The 22520-nt window shown below is 40.4% G+C and overlaps 1 protein-coding gene and 1 long non-coding RNA gene across 3 annotated transcripts; both read right to left on the bottom strand.

Annotated features, from left to right (window-relative positions):
- Nucleotides 1-319: 319 nt before the first annotated feature.
- On the bottom strand, nucleotides 320-7530 carry LOC144055216 (uncharacterized). Its single transcript, XR_013294789.1, has 2 exons — nucleotides 7449-7530; nucleotides 320-6086 (listed from the first exon to the last, which is right to left on the bottom strand). It is a non-coding gene; the product is annotated as an uncharacterized LOC144055216 (long non-coding RNA).
- A 2573-nt stretch (nucleotides 7531-10103) lies between these two features.
- On the bottom strand, nucleotides 10104-21970 carry pcyt2 (phosphate cytidylyltransferase 2, ethanolamine). Of its 2 annotated transcripts, none has more exons than XM_077571012.1 (12): nucleotides 21895-21970; nucleotides 18870-18958; nucleotides 18081-18242; nucleotides 17856-18007; nucleotides 15813-15854; nucleotides 15569-15707; nucleotides 14290-14372; nucleotides 14103-14180; nucleotides 13833-13898; nucleotides 13522-13587; nucleotides 11172-11260; nucleotides 10104-11092 (listed from the first exon to the last, which is right to left on the bottom strand). In XM_077571012.1, the coding sequence occupies exons 2-12, from the start codon at nucleotides 18949-18951 to the stop codon at nucleotides 10993-10995; spliced, it is 1059 nt and encodes a 352-aa protein (XP_077427138.1). In that variant the 5' UTR covers nucleotides 18952-18958; nucleotides 21895-21970; the 3' UTR covers nucleotides 10104-10992. The 2 variants fall into 2 exon arrangements, with proteins under 2 accessions (XP_077427138.1, XP_077427137.1); XM_077571011.1 differs by lacking the exon at nucleotides 21895-21970 and adding an exon at nucleotides 20596-20867.
- Nucleotides 21971-22520: the final 550 nt, after the last annotated feature.

Here is a 22520-nt window from a genome sequence, read left to right as displayed (position 1 = left end):
ACTTGACCCTCATAAAGCTAACAGGTTAGTGAGAGAGAGACATCAATCAAGCCAGTCATCTCTGCTCAGTCACACAGAGCTGAGAAAATGTTTTACTGGGCAAAAACAAGAATAACATATATGCATGAATGCACACTACACAAATAATATGAATAGTTCTATTAAATTGTACACAATTTCCTCGCTAAATTGGACATGTTGGTGACCAAATCTTCAGCTGTTTATGGCATCAAATAAATTGCAAATGGCTGACTTCTGAAGGAATTACCATTAATTGTAATCATTTGCGTGTTCAAATAATTCCAAGATGAGATTCTGGTGAAGAGGGTCCTTGCAAGGAGAATTTATTATAGAGATCTCTGGTCACACAATTGCATATCACCTAAGCAGTGTCATCCAATGTGTGTGTCTTCTTTTGCCCACACAGCCTCTTTATTCAAAACATGAGGAAACGCCTCTGTCATCCCGTGAGGTACAGAATGAGTTTGCATTTTCCCAGTAAACTAGATCGTCCTTGAACTTTTGAAAACCGGATTTCTGATGAACAGCAACTAGACTTCTTAGATAAACAGAAACATTTTAACTTTCTCATGTCTGGGAAAACAGTAGAAAAGATAGCAAGAATGTCAAAAGCATTACTCACACAGGTTATATCAGGTCAACATAATTACACCTTCATCAACACATCTATAATGAAATGTAAAACAGGTAAAATGTAAATCAAAACAATGAAAATGTTAATAATGTCAACACTTCCTACTAGGTTTAGCAAATGGCTACAAAATATTTTTAGCAGGTCTTAGGCTGACAGATATGCCTCCCAATATTCACAAATCTAGGTGATACATACAACCGTGAATGCGTTGTAAAAAAAATTGTAGAGGGCGCTATTTAGCCATTTATTGAAAATTGCTCAGGAAATCTCCAAAATATTGATCTTCATGCCTGATCTAATGAGTGTGCAAAGTTTGCTGAGTTTTCGCCCCAGTTTACACCCTCCAATGCAGCATAATTTTTCTTTGCAAACAGTGTATCCCCACAGCAAAAGCGTGCAACGAAATAAAGCCTTCGATATGTTTTCGTCTTAAACATCTTAAGATGAAACATGGTACGTTTGAAGATGATTGGATAAATTCTATAGGATGAGTTTGTTAGAATATGGCTGCTATAAAATGCCCTCCAAAAATGGTAACAAATTCCTAAGTGAATCAAAATCGGGGGCTTCCTGTTAGGTTTAGCATATGGCTACAAAATACTTTTTTGTACGCCGATGGCTGTTACATATGCCTCCAACTTTTCATAGCTCTAAGTGAAACGTACAACGGGGAATGTTTTTTCTTTTTAAAGCAACACTAAGTAACTTTCAGTTTGTTGATTATGGCTGAGCCAAATGGACAAAAGTGGTAATGTTATGCCTGGAGGAATACCAAATTTCAAGGTCAAGCGCATTGCGTTGTTTTTTAACTCCGCCAGCGAGTGAAAGCTGGGCCAGTGTTGATCCTTGACTGTCCTTTTATCCAGGTAGCTTTTTTGACTCCTCAGACATAACTTTTCAGTTGTTCTGTAGCTTCTGCCAGGAAAGCAGTAATTGTGTGTGTTTGTGCCATTTTTTAAGACAAGTGCAGGTAGGTCTCAGCAGGGCTTCAATGCATTTGACTCACCAATTGTTTGCTCAGGCGATGAGGTCAGTGTTGTCTGATCCCTTGGCTCTGCATCAGGCCATGACATGTGAGTTTGATGGCTCTCCTGAGTTGACAGGCATGGAAGTCGCCATGGAAGTCAAACAGGAAAAAAGGGAGCCCCGTCAGGCTTTCTATAGTCGTCTTCGCGATGCCTATTTTGGGACTCGTAACGAGCCCAACATGGAAGAGGACCTGAATTTTAAAACATTGTTTATCCGGAACCTCCAACCAAACCTCAATCACTACCTAGGATTTGCTTTGTGTCCTCAGACACTGAACAGCTCGCAGCTGCGCGACTTAGCAGCTAGGGGCTATGCAAAATTAAAAGTTTCAACCCCTAACGTAGCAGACGTCGACGTCTATCAACTGGACGTGGGTCCCCCGGCAGAGCTTGAGGGAACTTTCTCCGATGCTCCATAGGAAGCCCAATCCAGATTAAAGAGGTCGAACCAAAACGGTCACAACCGAATGGCAAACGGGGCAATGTCTGCAGTGATGCGGACTCTGTATCCGTCCGTTGTGGTGAAGGAGCTGAGCCAAAAGCCGAAGCTCTTGATTTACCGGTTGATGTACGTTCCCACCCTCACCTATGGTCACGAGCTGTGGGTCGTGACCGAAAGAACAACATCCCAGATACAAGCGAGCGAAATGAGTTTCCTCCGCAGGGTGTCCGGGCTATCCCTTAGAGATAGGGTGAGGAGCTCGGTCATCCAGGAGGGGACTCAGTGTCCAACTGCTACTCCTCTACGTTGAGAGGAGCCAATTGAGGTGGCTCGGGCATCTGGTACGCATGCCTCCTGGACACCTCCCTGGAGAGGTTTTTCGGGCATGTCCCATCTGCGGGAGGTCCCGGGGACCACCAAGGACACGCTGGAGAGAATATGTATCTTGGCCGGCCTGGGAACACCTTGAGATCCCGCCGGATGAGCTGGTTAAAGTGGATGGGGAGAGGGAAGTCTGGGCTTCCCTCCTAAAGCTGCTGCCCCCGCGACCTGACCCCGGATAAGCGGTAGTAAATGGAGGGATGAGTATTGAAGAGGGTCTTCTGCCCAGATTTAGTCATAACTGTTTTAATTTACTTATTTCCTCAGTAGAACTTTTATCTGTGGATGTGTCTTTGTGAGTGCTGTCGCAATTTCTGCTTGTGTCGTCATGTCTGTATGGCCTCCTCTATTTTCACAACAATAGACCATTTGTCTGTGGTTGAAGTCAATGTGTATTGAATGATGTCTGTAAAAGTCTTATCTCATGTCTGGTGAACTCTGGGGGCTGGGGGCTTGGGGGTTTTGTGGTACCGCCCTTCAAGATAGTATAAGAATGTTGTAAGTCCACTGTAATCTTCACACTAATGAGAGGCTGCAGCCATTGTCTGGATCGCATTTGTGCCCGGAATATTCTGTAGAAATAACAGCTTCGAAGTGACTGTTCATCGATCTCCAGCCTGCATTCGGATAACCAACATTCTCACTACCCGAAAGAAAACGAACACGCGGAGAAAATATATTTTCTTCAACAGTATGCTGCTGATTGCACACTGATAGAAGTTTATCATGAGCTGCTGAGGGATTTTAGCGTCCTTAAGTTTCCTTAGGTAGAAGAGGCCTTTCCCACAGCTGAAGTAGTGTTCTTATTCCAGGTCAAGTCCTCTGACACTGTCACACCCAGGTACCTGAAATGACTTACCCTCTCCACTATCTCATTCCCGATGAAGAGTGGTGTAGGGGTGGAACGTCCACGGAGGTTGGTGTCATGGGCTATCGTGCTTCGCAAATGTTTGGCAGCTGTATGTGTCATTTCCAATTTTGATTATAACTAAATATTGGATTGCCAATTGATGACTAATATAGGATGACCTTGAAGTGATGTGTGGAGTGCTTCGACTTGCCACAGTGGGGTTTCAGACAGTTGCACCTTCAGTTCAGGATCAGATTGAAAACTTAGCTCTGTCCTCGTTGTCCTTAGCTGAGCAGGGTCAGGTGCGAGCCCTTCTTAACACCTATATATCGTTTTTCTCTGCCAATGAAGGAGATTTGGGGTGTACTAATCTAATAACCCATGGCATTCATCTTGTAGATGAAATGCCTGTAACTGACAAGGCACATGTGCGGCATGAAAGGTCGTATGGGCTGAGAGCTCCTCACAGCGAGTGAAACTTTGGCTTAAAACTTCTTTTTTTTTCAAGCCACGGGATGATTCTTTTTTGGGCGGGTTTCTTTAGAAGTCTATCAAGGCGATTGAAGTGGTAAAACTAGTTACGGAGAAGGAGTGTGAATCTATGTCTACGTATGTATGAAGAAATCCGTGAACACGAGAATAGAAAGTACAGTTGCTGCAGCCGCCGCTCTTGATTACAGCGCCAGGTTTGACGCGCTGGAATCTAAACTCAACAAGTTATTGCAACTTAACACTTCTACTAATACACTGCTTGATTCTGCAGTGAAGAGGATCAAAGCTTTGTAAAATCGATTTGAGAATACAGTACTGTGGCTTAAGTTCTCGACTTTGGCGTTTTGGCAAAAGGTGCAAGAGAGCAGAACAGGTGCGCTGGAAATGAAATTACAAGATGCTATGGATCGCATTGATCAACTGGAAAATAGACAACGGCAGAACAATGTGTTTGTTAAATGTACCGGAAGGTGATGAAAAGGGCTTATCCATGTCGTCTTTTTTGGTTAAAACTTTGGTGGAGAAGTGGCACTTGGAGCTTAAAAGAAGAGGACTTTGAAAGGGCGCATCAGCTTGGACTCGCACGGGACACACAAAAGTACCAGAGCGCAATTATCTTCAAATTGCATCATTGTCAGAAGAAGCTGTACATTTTGAAAGGAACCCGCGGGCAAACGGAGGGTCGTAACTTCAGAGCGGTGCCTGATCTGTCTGCAACAGTCCGGATGAGAAGGAAGGAGTTCTGGCCTCTGAGGGAACAGTTACATCAAATTAACATTAAAACTTTTCTGAAATATCCAGCGACGTTGCATGTCGAGGATGCAGGACAAGTCTCTTATGAATCGATGGTAAAAGTTGGCAAAACCCAGGAACTGCTGAAGTTGTTTGCGGGCGGTGGGTTGTTGGCAGTTGGCCACTGCTTCGATTTGAATTCGATTCGAATGCTCTCCCCCGACAAGAATGTAACCCAAAAAGCTTATTGAAGGAGCACTGAACTCACATTTTTCAGCTTTCACAAACAGCTTGTTCTCTAGGAGATGCTGCAGGATCAGTCTCACATGTTGTACATGTTCCTCGGCGGTTCTGGAGAATATCAGAAGGTCATCCAGGTAAACATAAACAAACTGGTTTAACATGTCTCTGAGAACATTATTTTGATAAGGTCCTGGAAAACAGCTGGGGCATTGGTGAGGCCAAAAGGCATTACTAGGTACTCTAAATGTCCAAGAGGGATCTTAAAGGCAGTCTTCCATTCATCGCCCTCCCTAATATGCACCAAATGGTATGCATTCCTTAAGTGGAGTTTCATGAAAACAGTTGCTTTGATGAGGGGTTCGAAAGTCGGGTCAATGAGCGGAAGTGGGTATCTATTCTTAACAGTGATGGGATTAACTCACTTGTAGTCAACACATGGCCCGAGAGTCTTGTCTTTTTTTGACACAAGGAATTTAATGTTCTCATGGTAATTCCCTATGATAGTGAGGGGGAGTGTGGTTGTCTGAACAATTACTGTCTCAAGTGGGCTGCCATCAATGGCATTGACCAATCGGAGGGAGCCAAGGCTATACATGGGAAACTTAGCGGACTGAGCAAAATCACGATCGATTAAGTTGTCATCTGCCCCTGACTCTATCAAGACTTGAAGTGAAACTGAAGAGTCGCTGGACGGGATAGTGGCAGGAAAGGATATGCATTTAGGTGAGCAGGAGGATGCGGTCTGACTCTGGTACCAGAGTTGGCTGCTGTAGCCGACTGGGGTCCCTTGGGTAAGAGAAGGCAATGGAGGATGTAATGACCCGATTGTCCACAGTAGATGCAGAGATCCAAGGAAAACCGTTGGGTACGTTCCTCCTGGGTGAGACGGGTCCTTCCGAGTTGCATGGGCTTGTCCTCTGGAACTTGGGGTGTTGGGGTCGAGGTTCCTACTGGGTTGATGGGTGGTTGGAAAACACCAGGAGGAAAGGAAGGATTAAGCCGCCTGGATGCTCGCCGTCTTTCTCTTAGGCAGTTGACTATCCTGATGACGAGACTGATGAGTTGCTCGAGCGATTCAGGCTCATCCCAAGTAGATAGCTGATCTTTGAGGTCCTCTGATAGACCGGTAACAAAGATGGTCTTGAGATCCGTTTCCTTCCTTCCACCCCCTTTTCCGAAGCCAATATTCGGAATTCAATGGAATAATCGGCAGCAGACTGTAGGCCTTGTCGTAGGGAGATCAATCTCCTGCCGGATGCTTCCCTGCGAAAAGGGTGGTCAAAGACCATGCACATCTCAGCAATAAAAGAGTCATAGGATTCTAGGACTGTTGATTTCGATTTCCATAGGGAATTGGCCCACTTCCTGGCTCTGCCTTTGAGCAGATTGATTACATAAGCCAATTTGGAACGGTCAGAAGAGAATGCACTGGGCTAACAAGCAATTAAGAAGGAACTAGCTGCAATGCTCTAGAGGAGGGATGGACGGCTCTCTCGTTGCAGTGGGGGCCACGGCAGGTGGTGCATGCTCTCCTTGACTGGCAGTGGGGAGTTGGGCTGGGGAAGAGACGTCCTGGTTCGAAGTGAGTCTGCTGGGTCCATGTTAAAGGTCAAAACGTACTATGATGTGTGTGGCTGGCTTACGACCCAGGAGCAGACACAAACGTCAAAAGTAACAACAAAATTGTATTCAACAAAGTAGCAAAACAAAGTGGCTGGGCGCAGTGAGCTCTAGGTTTGGGTAGGCAGGCAGTCACAAATTGACACGCGCACACACCAATTACAAATTTGTGTGTCGGCAGGCGAGTGTACAACATATCCTAGCGCAGGGGTGGCCAAGTTCGGTCCTCGAGAGCCACTATCCAGCCTGTTTTCCATGTTTCTCTCCACTAACACACTTGATTCATGATCAGGATCGTTGTCAGGCTTCTGCAAAGCTTGCTGATGAACTGATCATTAGAATCAGCTGCGCTGAAGGAGGAAGACATGGAAAACAGGCTGGATAGTGGCTCTCGAGGACCGAACTTGGCCACCCCTGTCCTAGCGTGACCATATTTTCCTTTCCAAAGAAAGAGGACACTTGGCCCGACGTTGAGAGACTCAGTTTACTCCAAGATGCCATATATTCAAACTATTTTAACATATGCCTCCTCTGTATGGGTAGAAAATAAAACAAAAATTTTACTCTTTTGAAGTCTTACTTTTTTTTTGCTCCGCAATTTTTTAATGTAATTTTTTCAACTTCAAAACAGGGTTAGTACCCATCGCCTCCGGTACGGCAGCTCAACATTTGCCATTCAGCTAAAGTTCTGGGCCACCGTCATAGCCAGTGCGCAGTTTGCCAGTCACGGTAAACATGTTGCAGTGCACTCCCTTCCCATTTGCTGCACAACGAAAAACTGACAATTTCATTAATTTATAAACCCCGCCCGGAAACTGCGAAAATGTATTAAAGTGGATATCTCCCTGTAAAAGATCCCTAATTCCTCACAAAATCAAGCTAGCAATAGCAATGCCAAACACCATGTAAAGTGAAATAGCCAGTTAATCGAAGCACATCCACAAAGTTAATCTTTCCTTTTGTACCATTCTTTGTGAAAAGTACGAATATTTCTCTGTCCCTTACTTTGCTGAAGATCCGGTAGATAAGGCGTTGGTCTCCCATCCTTCAAAAGCTGATATTTTACTTCAAAAGAAAGGCGTGGAAATAGTTTTATATTCTCCAGAGTGGCGTCATCTTATCGCTGTGCTGCGTGTTTTGAAATCGCAAATGCACTATGCGAATGTACGTTCTATGGAGGTAAATATGGTGTAAAACTAACTTGTAAAAAAAAAAGTGTACCTGTAGAAAAAAGTCTAAATTTGCACCTGTAAAAAAAATGTGTACCTGTAAAAAAAAAAAATTGTACCTGTACAAAAAAGTGTAAATTGTATCTGTAAAAGTTGTGATTTGTACCTGAAGAAATGACAACTTGTAGTCAAAGAAGTCGCCACTAGGAGTCACAAGTGTTTTTTCTGCTGCTGTCCAGTCACGTGAGTTTTGCACCAAATATCTCGCTACAAATGGTGCAAAACTGATTCGTACTTGTAGAGCTCCGTGATTTGTACTCGTAAAGAAGGGGGCGGGCTCTGGAGGATTTGGGCGGGCTAAAGCTCAACCTCATTGGTTGAGCGAACAACAGTGGGTTGAACTCAAATGACGCCACGTTTTTATCATTAATATGCACAAATCCGAAATTCCAAACAAACAGAGTAGCCACACCAGTTTATGCGTCATTTTGGAAGAAGAGGACGTCCCAGGCGTGACAATTTCAACATGGTTCAATATACAAACACCGTGTGGAACAGCTTAAACGTTGGTTGACATGCAGCGCACTCAAAGTGGGCAGAAAGAAGTTTTAGTATGAAGGTAACATTTATTGTACGATTAAAGCTCGTAATCCGGTGCTAGCTAGCTCATCTCATGTTGTTAATTGTCACGAAAGCTGAACACATTGAAGTCACGATTTTTATTTCAAGATTTGAAGCCTACCACTGTAAACAAGCAGTGTGCCTTTCAGGAGGATAATTTTGCAACATTTTTGCCTGCAGGTCAGATGAAATAATGAGTCTTTTTTTAGCCATGAAAATCACCAAATGTTGTCATTTTTAAACCTATAGGCAGTGTCGGCTTTCTGAAATGAAAAAATCATTAAAAATAAATAGAAAAAGCCAAATGGTTTCAACTTTCATTTCAGCCTTGGGCAGGCAGTGCTAACTTTGCCTGCCCTGACGTGCCGGCACGTCACCGTGTGCGTGGCAGTGGCTGAGCTCTCAACACAACAGGACTGAAAAACTGAAGAACAAAAGGAAATCAGTTCAAACCAAGGGCGCTGGGAAAACCCAGGAGAAAAGACTTCTCAAAAACACCAATCTAACAAACACTCAGAACAAGGGAAAACCAGGAATGTTTTCAGGCAGCGTGATCAGCTTGTACCGTGAATACGACGAGACGTTCTGGCGAGGAATGGAAGTCAGACCAGAACTTAAATACTGAGGGTGATTGATGGTTGGAGGCAGCTGTGGGAGGAGCCCACCACGACCTGACCACGCCCAGCCCTGAAAGGAAAAACAAACACAGAAGGCAAACACAGGAAACAGAACTGCTTTGATGCCAAAGTGAAAGGGGGCCAGAACAACTCACAACAGGTACAGCCCAAGTTTGAAGTCAATCGGGTCAACTGTTTAGGACAAGGGGGCAAAAGAACGATCCCTGTCAATGTGCAAAAATGTGCCAAAGGGACATTCAAATATTCATATCTCACTTCCTGTTCATTTTAAGGTGTGGCTACCAAAGTCTATTTTGTTTATCTGAGTGTGCTATGTGTCACCAAATTTTGGTAGCCGTAGGTCAAATGTAATCTAGGGGGCGCTAGTACTTATATATGGCAACTTTAAAATATCAATTTTTTTGCTGCATCAAATCCTTCTGTACGCTCTAAGCATTAAAAAAAAACGTATAAATACATGTTTGGGACACTTAAAACATTTAAATTAGAACGTATTTATACGTTTTTGGGAGCAAATGAGTAAATTGGTTGTGCTTACGTGACACAAAAGTTTGTATTTAGTAAAGCAATCCATGCACCACAACTATCAAATTGCCAATCCGCCATATTATTTCAAGGATAAACATGTTTGGAATGTAGAAGATGTTCAATACCACTTTTTTTTTTTCAATCCAATACCTGTATGAGTACTCAATTCTTGTGTAGCCGTAGGTCAAATGTAACCAAATTTCCATTCAACCTCTCTAGGGGGTGCTAGTACTTATACATGGCAACTTTAAAATATCACATTTTTCGCCAGGCCCGATGTGTGTCCATGTTTAGGGTCTCAAAAATCAGTTTGTAGAGTAGAAGAATTCCTACAGAAACAATAGTCACCTTGCAGCAATCGCTACTCGGGTCCTAATAAAGCTTTCCGACGTCAAGGCTGCTGGGGTCCTTCAGCTGGACGATCCCATTCTTGTGACAGAAGCTCTTTCACGGCTCTTTGTGCTCATAATGAGGCTGACGGTTTGCACTCTCCCGCAGCGGCCAGCACTGGACCGCACCCGTCACATTTGGCAGCTTCGGAGCGACCGCGGCCTCATTTCACCCACTCAGTGAGCCGTGTTGCACGCTGATGCAACAAAGAGGTCTGTCATCAGCGAGGGGCGCTTGAAGCCATTCCAAAGGGCCCATGACTGAAGCCCGAGAATTGAAGTTGAAAACAAAAATAAAATAAAGAATACAACGCATTGCAACATAGTAGGTTTATTACATTATACAATATTATAATTATTATTGAAAACCTACAGGCGCATTTATGTTGTTGTTATAGAATGTGAATTTGCATTGTTCTGTCATAGGAACATGCAAAGCCTTGCAAAGACATTTGTGCAAAAACAATTACAAAGGAACTACAGCAAAAATATTGATGTTCTTAGTCTCCAAAAATGAAGAAAGACATTTTCTCAGGCCACTGAGAAAAAATGAGGAGACATGCAGTCAATATTTGAATTGGTTTGTAGTATATAACATACATTTACAATACAGGTTATAACCCTATAATTTGTATAGCTTCAGGAATGAGGCATTGATGTCATCAAAAACCAAAACGAACATTCCTTTAATTCTGCATTTATAATGCACGGAAACACGCACACACACCTCTTTAGGTGAATGAATAGAAGTTGAAGATCCAATTTCGATAGTATTCACAAGACTATTTCAAACCTTTTTTAGATATTTAAGACTGACAATAACTTAAAAAAACCCTTATTATTCTCAGAGTGTTAAAATAAATCATGCCGTTAAAAACTGATTTAAAATTCCAATATTAATGATACTTTTCCAATAAGTCAGAGCTTCAACACAACCCACTTTGCTGTGTGATTACAGGAACAAATTAACAGCTGATCAGGGTTTAAAATATTGCGCTAAAAAAGGTCAACCCGAGTCTGGAGCAGAGCAGAGCAGAGAGAGAAGCCACCCCGGCAGCAGAGAGCCCCAAACCAGGATTTTGTGTCTTGTCACCAGCTGAGGATTGTTGAGACAGCGTGGATCTTCCACCCTGGTTCGGCTCACCTACGTACCACAGCCAGCACATCCTATGTAGAAACAATAAAGTCCCAGAGTCCCATTTCTCTAGTGAGCCGTTCTAGTCTGCTCTTCATTCCTCTTCATGGCCTCAATCACCACCATCTCCTTGGCCTCCTTCTTCTGGTTCCTGGCTTCAAACTGTAGCCTGCGCAGGAGGACGGTGACGGTGAGGAACAACACACGGAAATACGTGCAGACGGAAATCAAGCAAATGATGGGATGACCTGTTTTCAATGATCCTTTGAACGATATCATCGGTGGTGAGACTGTTTGCACTGTCAATGGTGCGAAATATCCCCCTCTTCTTGGGCTCCTGAGGTGAGAACACACAGTTAGGTTGGTCTGCCACCATTAAGGACCTACATTCTTGAATTACGATCATGGAGCACAATTAGAAGACTGCAAACACAAACAACAATTTTCAGTAACAGTGTAGAACATGTGGGGGCCACAATTTTTCATCAGTTCATCAGAAGAGCCACAATTTTTCATCAGTTCATCAGAAGGGCCACATAGGTTCATTCCTAACAAAATGTACGACAAAAATGTTATTTAAGGTATGGACAAAATACAAGCATATGTGCGAAATACGTGCTCTTCGTATATTTAATTTTTGATCATACATTTTTCACAAGAGCAACCATCCTAACCCAGCAATAAAGTGTTAGAAGCAAACGAGTATTTTTTTCCCTCTTGCATAAAAATTACCATTTAAATGCGGCACAAAATTGTTAACCAAGAAACTAACATTAACTCATTCACTACCATTGACGGGTATAGACGTCAAAAATTCATTTGAACTATTTCTATTAGTTTAACATATTTTTTCCACTTTTGTTAACAAGAGTGTTAAAAACTAGATTTTTTTTTTATTGTACATTTAGAACAGTTATAAAATTTGTGATTAATCGTGAGTTAACTAGTGAAGTCATGCGATTAATTACAATTAAGAAATTCAATTGCCTGGCGCCCCTAATTTTTAATAATCTTTTCTTATCTTTTTTTATCACGTCAGGCAATTACATTTTTTTATTGTAATTAACTCATTCACTGCCATTGACGGCTATAGATGTAAAAAATTCATTTGAAATATTTCTATTAGTTTAACATTTTTCCCACTTTTGTTAACAAGAGTGTTAAAAACTAGATTTTTTTTTTTATTGTACATTTAGAACAGTTATAAAATTTGTGATTAATCGTGAGTTAACTAGTGAAGTCATGCGATTAATTACAATTAAAAAATTCAATTGCCTGGCGCCCCTAATTTTTAATAATCTTTTCTTATCTTTTTTTATCGCGTCAGGCAATTACATTTTTTTATTGTAATTAACTCATTCACTGCCATTGACGGCTATAGATGTAAAAAATTCATTTGAAATATTTCTATTAGTTTAACATTTTTCCCACTTTTGTTAACAAGAGTATGACAACAGAATTTTTTTTTAATTTGTATTAGAACACATATATAAAATTTGTGATTAGTAATGTCATGCGATTAAAAAAAATCTAATCTTGTCTTTAAAAAAAAGAAGATTATTAAAAATTAGGGGCATCAGGCGATTAAAATTTGTATCAGTTCTAAATGTAAAATAAAAAAAAATTATAGGTTTTCATACTCTTGTTAGCAAAAGTTGAAAAAAATGTTAAACTAATAGAAATAGTTCAAATACATTTTTGACGTCAATGGCAGTGAATGAGTTAAAAAATGTAATTGCCTGATGCCCCTAAATTTTAATAATCTTTTTTTCTTTTTTCTTTTTTAAATTAGGGGCATAAGGCGATAATTTTTTTTAAATTGTAATTATTCCCATGACTTCACTAGTTAACTCACGATTAATCACATATTTTATATCTGTTCTATATGTACAAAAAACAAATTCTAGGTTTTCATACTCTTGTTAACAAAAATGGAAAAAAAAAGTTAAACTAATAAAAATAGTTCAAATGAATTTTTGACGTCTATAGCTGTCAATGGCAGTGAATGAGTTAATCACATGACTTAAATAATTAACTCACGATTAATCATAAATTTTATATCTGTTCTAAATGTTCATTTTTTTTTTCTTTTCTTCATACTCTTATTGACAAAAGCGGAAAAAGTGTAAAACTAATAGAAATAGTTCAAATGAATTTTTTACGTCTATAGTTGTCAATGGCAGTGAATGAGTTAAAGTGCAAGAGATCATTTTGAGCTCTTTTTTTTTTTTAGCAGCTAACCAGGAACGAATGTGAAACCAGCCTAGCAATCAGCAGCGGGGGTTCGCACAGCCGAATTTGTATATGCAGACAAGACACAGGAATCAAACTCCTAACATGTCCGCGAAAACAGTCCACCAATCAGGAGCGGGGGCTCGCACAGCAAAAAGGACTGAGGAGTCCAGAATTGCAAGTTTTTGCTTTATACTAGCTTAATTAAGTCCCACTTGAATCACTCATTTGGACTTCTGCAATAAAGCATCATGAATTTTACAAGCGTGGGTAAATTTGAAATTCCCCTTTATATGATAACAAACCACAAGTAACAAAATCCCATGTGCTGCACTTGCATCTTCTGCAAAATGAATCTCAACTCACAGCGTAGGGGTCCGAGCCATCCTTGTCAGGAAATACTTTAGTCATGCCATGACAAACCAGGTCCACCTGCAAATACAATTCAATTAGCATGATATCATTTTAAATTAGAGCCTCGGTAATCCCAAAGACAAAAATAATCATTATTCCAACACTGACTGAACTTGCATAAATAGGTGACTTGGTTATCACGTGATTATTTTTGACATTTTCCTTTATATTGTATTTCCAATTTTACATGCAAATACAGTGAGGGGAAAAAAATTCTAACTGCTTTCACAATGAAAAAGGACAAAGCAACACAAGCCACCTACCTTAAAATGATCCAGCAGGTCTCTGGTCACTGCATAAGGCGCACCAATCACCACTTCGGACACATACTGCACACATGGAGAGACAATTGTCACCACAATCTCACCATCAAGCACTTTGGATAGTGAACCAGTGGTTTCAAAAGGAATGAATACATACGGAATAAGATTTGTGTTTCATGACACCACAAAGTGTCATTGTTGAACTAAAGCCCACTGACCAAAACACTTGGCACTATTTGTGTTTGCGAACGTGTGCGTCTGTGCTATTACCCGACAAGCCAGGACGCTCAGGGTCCTTTCGTGGACGTTCATGATTGGGTAGTTCTTTCCCTTGTACCGATTCACTTCCTGAGTAGAATAAAGTGCTGTGTCAAACTATCAGTGGCTTCAATCCCCCAAAAAACAGGAGAGTTTTCACTTGTGGTAGGTTTGCGTAAATGTGCCTTATTTGGCGTACCTGGTCAAAATGCAGACCTACAATGACATAGGGTCTCTCTGCCAGCTTGGAGACCATCGCCAAGAAGTCAACATGGCCGATGTCTGCCAGGAGTTACAAGTAAAGGCAACAACAACAAGATTATTTGGCATTGGGGGCAAGTTGGGCAGTTACACAACATATCCAGCAGATGGCAGTAGATAACATCTACAGACGCTCCCCTACTTACGAACATTCGAGTTACGAACAACGGTACATACGAACATGTCTGCGCGTACAGTATGTCGAAAAATGTTCGGTAAATTAGATTTTGTATGCGCGCCTTTTTCCGAGTCGTGCTCCTTTCCGCCGCTAATACCGACGCTTGGCGCTGTGAGAGCTCACCCAGCATTGGAGGCTCAGCAACGTGTCGAGGAGGAAGAGGAAGAAAAGCCGGTCCCCATGAAGGAGGAAGTAACTTTTAAAGCCCATTCCAGCGACGACGAAGACCCTCTCATGATATAAAATCCTCCTCTTCCTCCTCCATCATCTCCTTAAGCATCGAGTACATCTTCCAAAAGTAAGTTAAACTTCCTTTTATTTATCTTATTACGTACATGTACATACTGTGTGTGTCTCTCTCTCTCTCTCTCTAACATACGTAGTACAGTACAGCACTGTACGTATTCTCTCCATTTTATTAAATGTTTTTTTTCAGTACAAACCAATACAGGTTACTTATACAAGCCTTAAACATACTTATATAAACCTTCAATATACTTATATAGGCTTTAAACATAAATTATAATACAAAATATAGCGCTGAAGCAAAATATAGCGCTGAAGCAACTTACGAACAAATTCACCTTACGAACGATCGCTCGGAACGTAACTCGTTCGTAAGTAGGGGAGCGCCTGTATTTAAATAGCTACAAAATGATCCCCATTTACAGAAAGCTCAAGACCAGGGGACCAGGGGACCAGGGGACCAAGGGACCAAGGGACCAGGGGACCACACACACACACACACACACATCCAAAAGAATGGCCTATCTTTGAGTTGAGTATTTGAATTATGTGAATATTTCCCTGCTGGTTTGAGTAAATATCACTTTGCTGGAAAAGCGTTATCAAGCTGTGTGTTTCACCATTCATGACTGAATGTGACATACTTTCATTGTTTACACAGTGCGGGGATGATATAAAAAGCATCGGCTCTGAGACACATTTGAAAGGTTTGTGGGTTACGTGATGCTGTTCTGTAAACAACACACACCACCAGAGTGGAAATGTTGAGGTTGTTTTGTCAATGTAAGGATACGGAAGAGGTCAAACGCCCCCGCTACATAAATGATGGTGTCTCCGGGCTGAGGCTCCTTCCCCGAGGCAAACTGGATGATCTTCTGTGACGTCTGTAAGAACTGAGACACTCCAGTCCATGGACTGTGCCCTTTCGGACCCTTTGACACAACAACACAACAAGTCATTATGACAAACAATTTGTTTTTGTCTTTTTTTTAAATAACGCGCTTAATAGGGAACCAAAATAACTGACACTTACGTACCTTCCCAAAATTGTCCGTGTGCTTCTGATAATCTGGGTTATCCTGCAGAAAATTATTTGAGGACAATATGATCTGATTAAGTAAATGAGCAGAATGTAAATATTATACCAATTCACATATCATTTTCTCTTTTCATTTTCAATTCAGAAATGAAAAACTGAAAAAGTAATTGAGTTAGTGTTTAATATTTAACTCATTCACACTCCCAGCCATTTGCACTGAAGCAACCCCCTTCACTCCCGGCTGTTTTACTGGATTTTGACTGATTTTGCAAGGTCCACAGAAGATTGTGTTCTATTGCTATAAAAACAAGGAACCGACCAAAAGAAAGATTAGAGTCTCTTCTTTCATCAGGATTTTTTTTTTATTTCTATATGTTTCCGATTTGCAGCAATTAACATTAGAATATAGCTAAATGTCATCATTATTCACAAATCTATTTAAAACACAGGAGAAAATAGCTTTTTTTTCATCATGGCCATGGTTGATCTAATTTGCTCTGCTGCCACCTGCTGGCCGTTTGTGTAATAACTACCATTTCTTCAACCGTTCTTTGCAGTTGAGAGGCTGCATAAAATCCTTCTGTACGCTCTTAGCATTAAAAAAACAAACGTATAAATACATCTTTGGGACACATAAAACATTTAAATTAGAACGTATTTATACGTTTTTGGGAGCAAATGAGTTAATTGGTTGTGTTTGCGTGACACAACTATCAAATTGCCAATCAGCCATATTATTTCAAGGATAAACATGTTTAGAATGTTTAGAATGTAGAAGATGTTCAATACCACTTTTTTTTCAATCCAATACATGTATGAGTACTCAATTATTGCGTAGTCACCAATACCAAACCACTGATACCACTAGTACTTTTAACATATAATATTTCTATTAAACCAATGAAAGATAAATTAAAAGAAAGACATGTACATCCCAATGTAGCATTTGTTCCTTAAAATGGCAAGAAATTAATTTCCTATGATATATTTTTTTATATTTGTTCATAAAATAAATACTTCATATAGAACACATATTTTAAAAAAAGTTCCAATCAAATATGTAGTTGTACAAGTCCTTTTCAAGGAATGCAAAGAAATCAATTGAATACAACAGTGCTTCAAGTACCATTGAGGAATGCCGACCGTTTAACCAGTTTCAGCGACACAAGTTTGTCATCGTGTTATGATTTGAAGTCAATTTAATTCAACTGTGGCCTCTCAGTCCAAAAACTGGGATGGCAACAACATAAAGACGTACAAACTCAATTTTGTGGCAGGCTAAATTGTCGTTACGGCTTTACTCTGAAGGCTGTTATGTGTTGTATACTGCGTGAAATCAAATAAATGTTTCATCATCTAATCATATTATTACATGTACACAACAAATTGATGGATTATTAGTTTTGAAATCAAAAGACAAGGATATTTTGTTCAACTGACTGTAAAAAAAAAAGTAACAAAAAAAATATTATTTATCACACATGACAATTTGAAATGTTCATTTTACATATTCTAAGTGAGGATCATTGAAACACATGCTTTAGTTTCCCGGGCCACATAAAAGGATGTGGTGGACCGAATCTGTCCCACAGGCTTTGAGTTCGACACCCATGACAAACACAGAAGAAGAATAAGGCACTAAGATGAAATCTGCGCAACAAAGCTAATATGCTAATGAAATCCACTGTCTATTACGTCAATGATCGGCAAAAGGTAATGCAAGTAGACTGATAAGAGTCATAACTTGCTCATTTCTCATCAAATCTTCATGAAGTTGACTTTTTTGACTCCAAAACGTGTACTATCAATAAAGAACATGCATCCTTGATGTTTTTGTTTTTGTGACATGCCGGCATCACGGAACACAGCAAAAGAACTGCACTGTTCACACATGCATACAAAAAAAATACAAAAAACAGATACGTGTCACATATTCAAGAGAAAAAAAAATCTGATTTAGCTGTAGGGGGAACAGAGCCTTAGAAATAAAACCGTTCCCAGACAGAGCGTATAACGCAAAGAAGTGGAAGGATCAACTCACCATGTTGCTATGATGCGACTTGGTCATGAGAAGCATACGTCCCACAAGGTCTGTGGTGGAGACTCCCTGAGTGCGTTTACATTCCCGATAGCGTCCTGCCCTCTTCACCTCGTCATACGTGTCCTTGCCATCCACAGTCAGCGTGATGTCATCTGTTCAGAAAACAGGCCCAATTTTAATGTTGGCATCATGACGGAGGATTTTGGACAACAGGTTTATTTATACCTCCGTGTACACAGAAGTCACAGTTGAACTGGTCCAGAGTGTCCAGGGTGGTGACGTAGGGTGCACCTTCCACAATCTCATCCACCCACTTGATGGCCCGCACCATTTTGTAGCGCTCTTCCTGAGTGAAGACCGGCGGGCCCTTGTGCTTGGAGATTTCCGCTTTTGATGGCATGAGACGATGAATATTAAGTCATTCACTGCCATTGACGGCTATAGACGTCAAAAAATCATTTGAACTATTTCTATTAGTTTAACATTTTTTCCCACTTTTGCTAACAACAGTATTAAAACCTAGATTTGTTTTTATTGTACATTTAGAACTGATACAAAATGTGTGATTAATCATGAGTTAACTAGTGAAGTCATGCAATTAATTACGATTAGAAATTTTTAATGTGTTAATATGTTCTAAATGTACAATTAAAAAAATCTAGGTTTTCATACTCTTGTTAACAAAAGTGGAAAAAATGTTAAACTACTAGAAATAGTTGAAATTAATTTTTGACGTCTGTTGCCGTCAATGGCAGTGAATGAGTTAATTGTAATTAATCACATGACTTCAATAGTTAACTCAGTGAATGAGTTAACTATTGATATACAGTATATTACCAGCGGGAAAAAAGCTAATGCAAGTCATTTTACAAATCTGTTCACCACAAAGTTGTGTAAAATCAAAGGCAGCACTTGTAATTGTGAGCATTTAAACAAATCTGAGGCATACAATTAAACACCACAAACAACACATGGCAGCCAATCAAATCAAGTTTCTGTAAATTGGTTCCTTACCATCTGTATGCACTCCAACGATGAGGTAATCCCCCATGTCTTTAGCTTGCCGCAGTTGATTGGAGTGACCATAGTGGACCATGTCATAACTACAAAGAAAGTAGAGTAACACAGAAACCTCATCAGCGTAAAAAACGCTACACAGTGGGATGGCGGATGACTTTGGGCAACACGCAGGAGATCACATGTAACTAACAAGCACTCACACTCAACCTGTCCTTCACAACAAAACACATGAGCACCTCAACAGAGGTTTGAACCTGGGACTAACCACTATTCCTGTTACCAAGTATTTGTTGGTATAAACTGCTGTAACAATATAGTAATATATAAGATGCAAAATTAACAAATCTATAAAAACATTTCATAAACCCCAAACACATGGACGACAAAGGTTAATGGGAGAAATGTTATGACTACAGACATAAGATGTTGATTTCTCTCTCTCTCTCTCTTTCATATGTACGCCTTCATCATTTTATTACATCCATTGCATAAAGGGTTAGAAAACATGGATGCTTTTAAGATTAGTCTTTTTAGTTTACTATGTTTGTATAGTCAGTGTTTTCTAAAATGTAACCAAAATATTAAAAACAGCTCACGGTATAGTGCAGTACAGTTTTGTATCACTTCAAAGCCACAATATTAAAAAATATATATATATATATATATATATATATATATATATATACTCTTGAATATACAGTCTACCAATCAAACTGCTTATTTGTGATAAAGGATGACTTCACCTGAACCTTAACCTGAATTTCCCCCCTGTTGATGAAAGATATCTTAAATTATTGATAAAACTCCTGATATGGATCTCATGACATTATGCTTGATACTTAATGAAGAAGCCAGAGGGTGTAACTGTGCTTTTGGGAAAAGCCTGGCGCTCCATTTACTGTACCTCCCAAAATACACGAAATTGCACATTTTTTTCCACATTTTGTCATAATTAAATTTTGCTAACTATCAACAGGCTACTCTCCTCCGATCCTTGCGTAAATCAACAAGCTTGTTGGGCAAAAGGGCATGTTGATTATGTTTGTTATTTATAAACACCAAGTGAGACACACAGATGCATGTCAGGCAAGCTTTCAGAAACTTACTTGAGCAGCGACTGATTGAGTGAATGTATTTATAAACAGCTTTTTATAATGGGGGTCTGCAGTTTATGGTGGGCCCAAACTGACTTTGGGCTCTGACTTAAAGAACGAGAAGTCACTAAGTTTTGGTTTTAGTAGAGATGTCTGATACTGCTGTTTTTTTTGTCAGTTTTTTTTTGCCGAGCTGTACAGATAATAGATTGATGTGCAAACAGTACTTTACTCAGTTTCAATTGAAGGATTGTATGTCTGTCTTGTTCAAGAAGATGTTTATGCGGAAACAAATGTTCCCATCTTGCCCTGAGCATGCACCGACTCGTATATACGTTACGTAACCCGACGCTTATCTAATAAAAAGATCGGGAAAACATAACACGTGCGTTTTTGAAGCTCTTAGTAACACAAAGACTGTCGTCAAGATGACATGTAGATTATTTACCTCGATGTAGTGTAAAGTACAGCCAGGCAGCTAGCGTTAGCATGCTATCGAGCACTGTTCGTATATGCTATGCATTATTATGATACTGACGAGTCTTCTGTGCCTTGACACCCTGCAATACGCGTTGAGTAAATTTCACCGAGTTAAACATAGCGGTGAGGTTAAATGGACGTCTTACCAGCCGTCACACCAAAGCCGGACAACGCGCTTCCTTTTCTCCGGGCTGCACCCTGAACCTGCCAGCTGATCACTACGGCCGCCTTCCCCAAGTTGCTGCTCCGTGTCGTGGTGGCCGTTTTTAATCATTTTCGCTGACTTTTTACACAGCACTCGACTGTAGTACAAATTAAGAGTAGCTAATGTTCGCGATCACGAGAGTTGAGTTTGTTCACGGAGATTATGTCAAGTACAGTACGCCCTCTAGTCAATCGGTTGTACTAGGGCAGTGACGTCACTGAGCCGGCCAACGCCCCCCAACTACTGCTGCATTCCATGAAAGTGGGAAATCAGATTATTCAGATCTTATACCAGGAAAAGCGCACAGGAGCGCAACTTTAAGATGGGAGGTAAATCGCGAAGTGGAAAAATAAAAGTATGGACCCGACTTCGCCGATGGGTGTTATGGCACGCCACTCAACAATGGCTCGCCGCTAGCCTATCCTATGGAGACACACAGCCCATGAACGGCAAATTGTCATAAACATCTCAAGTCTTTATTTTGTAAGCCTACATTAATTCAATTACTCGACATAACTTCACGTAACACAGCGTGATTTGCACTGAGTGCATGAAGAAATACCATTACACCTCCTGCATGTGTTATTACATGAAATGCTTATAACAAAAGATAGTCCTTTACTAATAAAGGAAATTGTGGAGGAAGGTTTGCTGTAGTCAAAATATGTTGTGATGAACCAGAACAATAATTTATCGAAATTAATAAGCCATCTTTGTTGTTGATATTCGTCTGGAACACTTTTGAGGTCGTAAGTGGTACAACCCGAGTGTGATATAACCAATTTCCCACCTTCTTTGAATGCAGCATTCACCTGATCGATCACATGATCAAAGTAGCCTATAGGAATGCATCTCAGTTAACACGTACACTATGACCCGGATTTGCGCTTTCCCGCAGTGTAAGACGTTGGTTCCACAGTGATGGATTTTAAATTGCTCCCATTTCCACAAAATCAAATCCAAACTCCAAAGTGGCATGGAGTTTGTCACCTGTTCCCCCACATTACCGCAGCTTTGAAATGATTGGCAAAAATGTAATAAATTAAGTTCAAAGTGTCCAACATTGTCATTTCCAATGCCACAACTATTACTCTAGATAAAAATGTTTTTCAATGATTTTACTATTTTTACCAAAACAAAATGGATGGCCACCGGTGGCTTCACTTCTCGTTAGAGCGAGTAAGCGGCATTGTTAGACCGGTCATATAAAAGTTATTGCCTGGTCCTGGCAGGAACTCACCTCGCAAAACAGATTGATAATTGTGATTCACTCGAAGGAGTTCTTCTCCATATTATCAATCTGGGACTTCACTCTGCAGTACAGTATCTGTTCGGGAAAGGAGGGACTTGCTGTACAATACTGCGAGCTGATTGGATGATGCGACATCTTGCACGTTTGTTTTGATCAATCAAGGCAACGCATGAAAATGTCGCCTTTTGTCTTGTAGGGAGGGGAGGATCGGGGAGGGAAAGCACGAACATTTTTACCAGATAAAAATGCACGAAGCACCACCTTTCGCTGTTCAAATTCAACAAGGAAACTGACAGTAATTCTGCGAGAACAGAATTAATTGCTCTGTCCATTTGTCTGTCCGTACAAGATGTATTATCCGGAGTTTATGAACTCACAAATACCGCGAGAATTCATCTTGCTGGCAACGTTAGACAGGAACTACTTTAATAAAATGGTGGCTATGAACCAACCAGGGAGTGCAGCAAAAATTGACAGAATACAGTAATGAGAACACGTTCCCCTGTATGGGCAATTTGTACTTCTAAAGTTATTGCTTGAAGACACGTTTTAAACGTTCTATATCCATATGGGTCCAGTCTACTCTACATGGAGTTAAAATAACCCTTTTGAAA

Source organism: Vanacampus margaritifer, chromosome 7, assembly GCF_051991255.1.
Source record: "Vanacampus margaritifer isolate UIUO_Vmar chromosome 7, RoL_Vmar_1.0, whole genome shotgun sequence".
NCBI lineage: Eukaryota > Metazoa > Chordata > Actinopteri > Syngnathiformes > Syngnathidae > Vanacampus > Vanacampus margaritifer.
The sequence above is the reverse complement of the archived record's forward strand: the minus strand, read 5'-3'. Positions and strand labels throughout refer to the sequence as shown.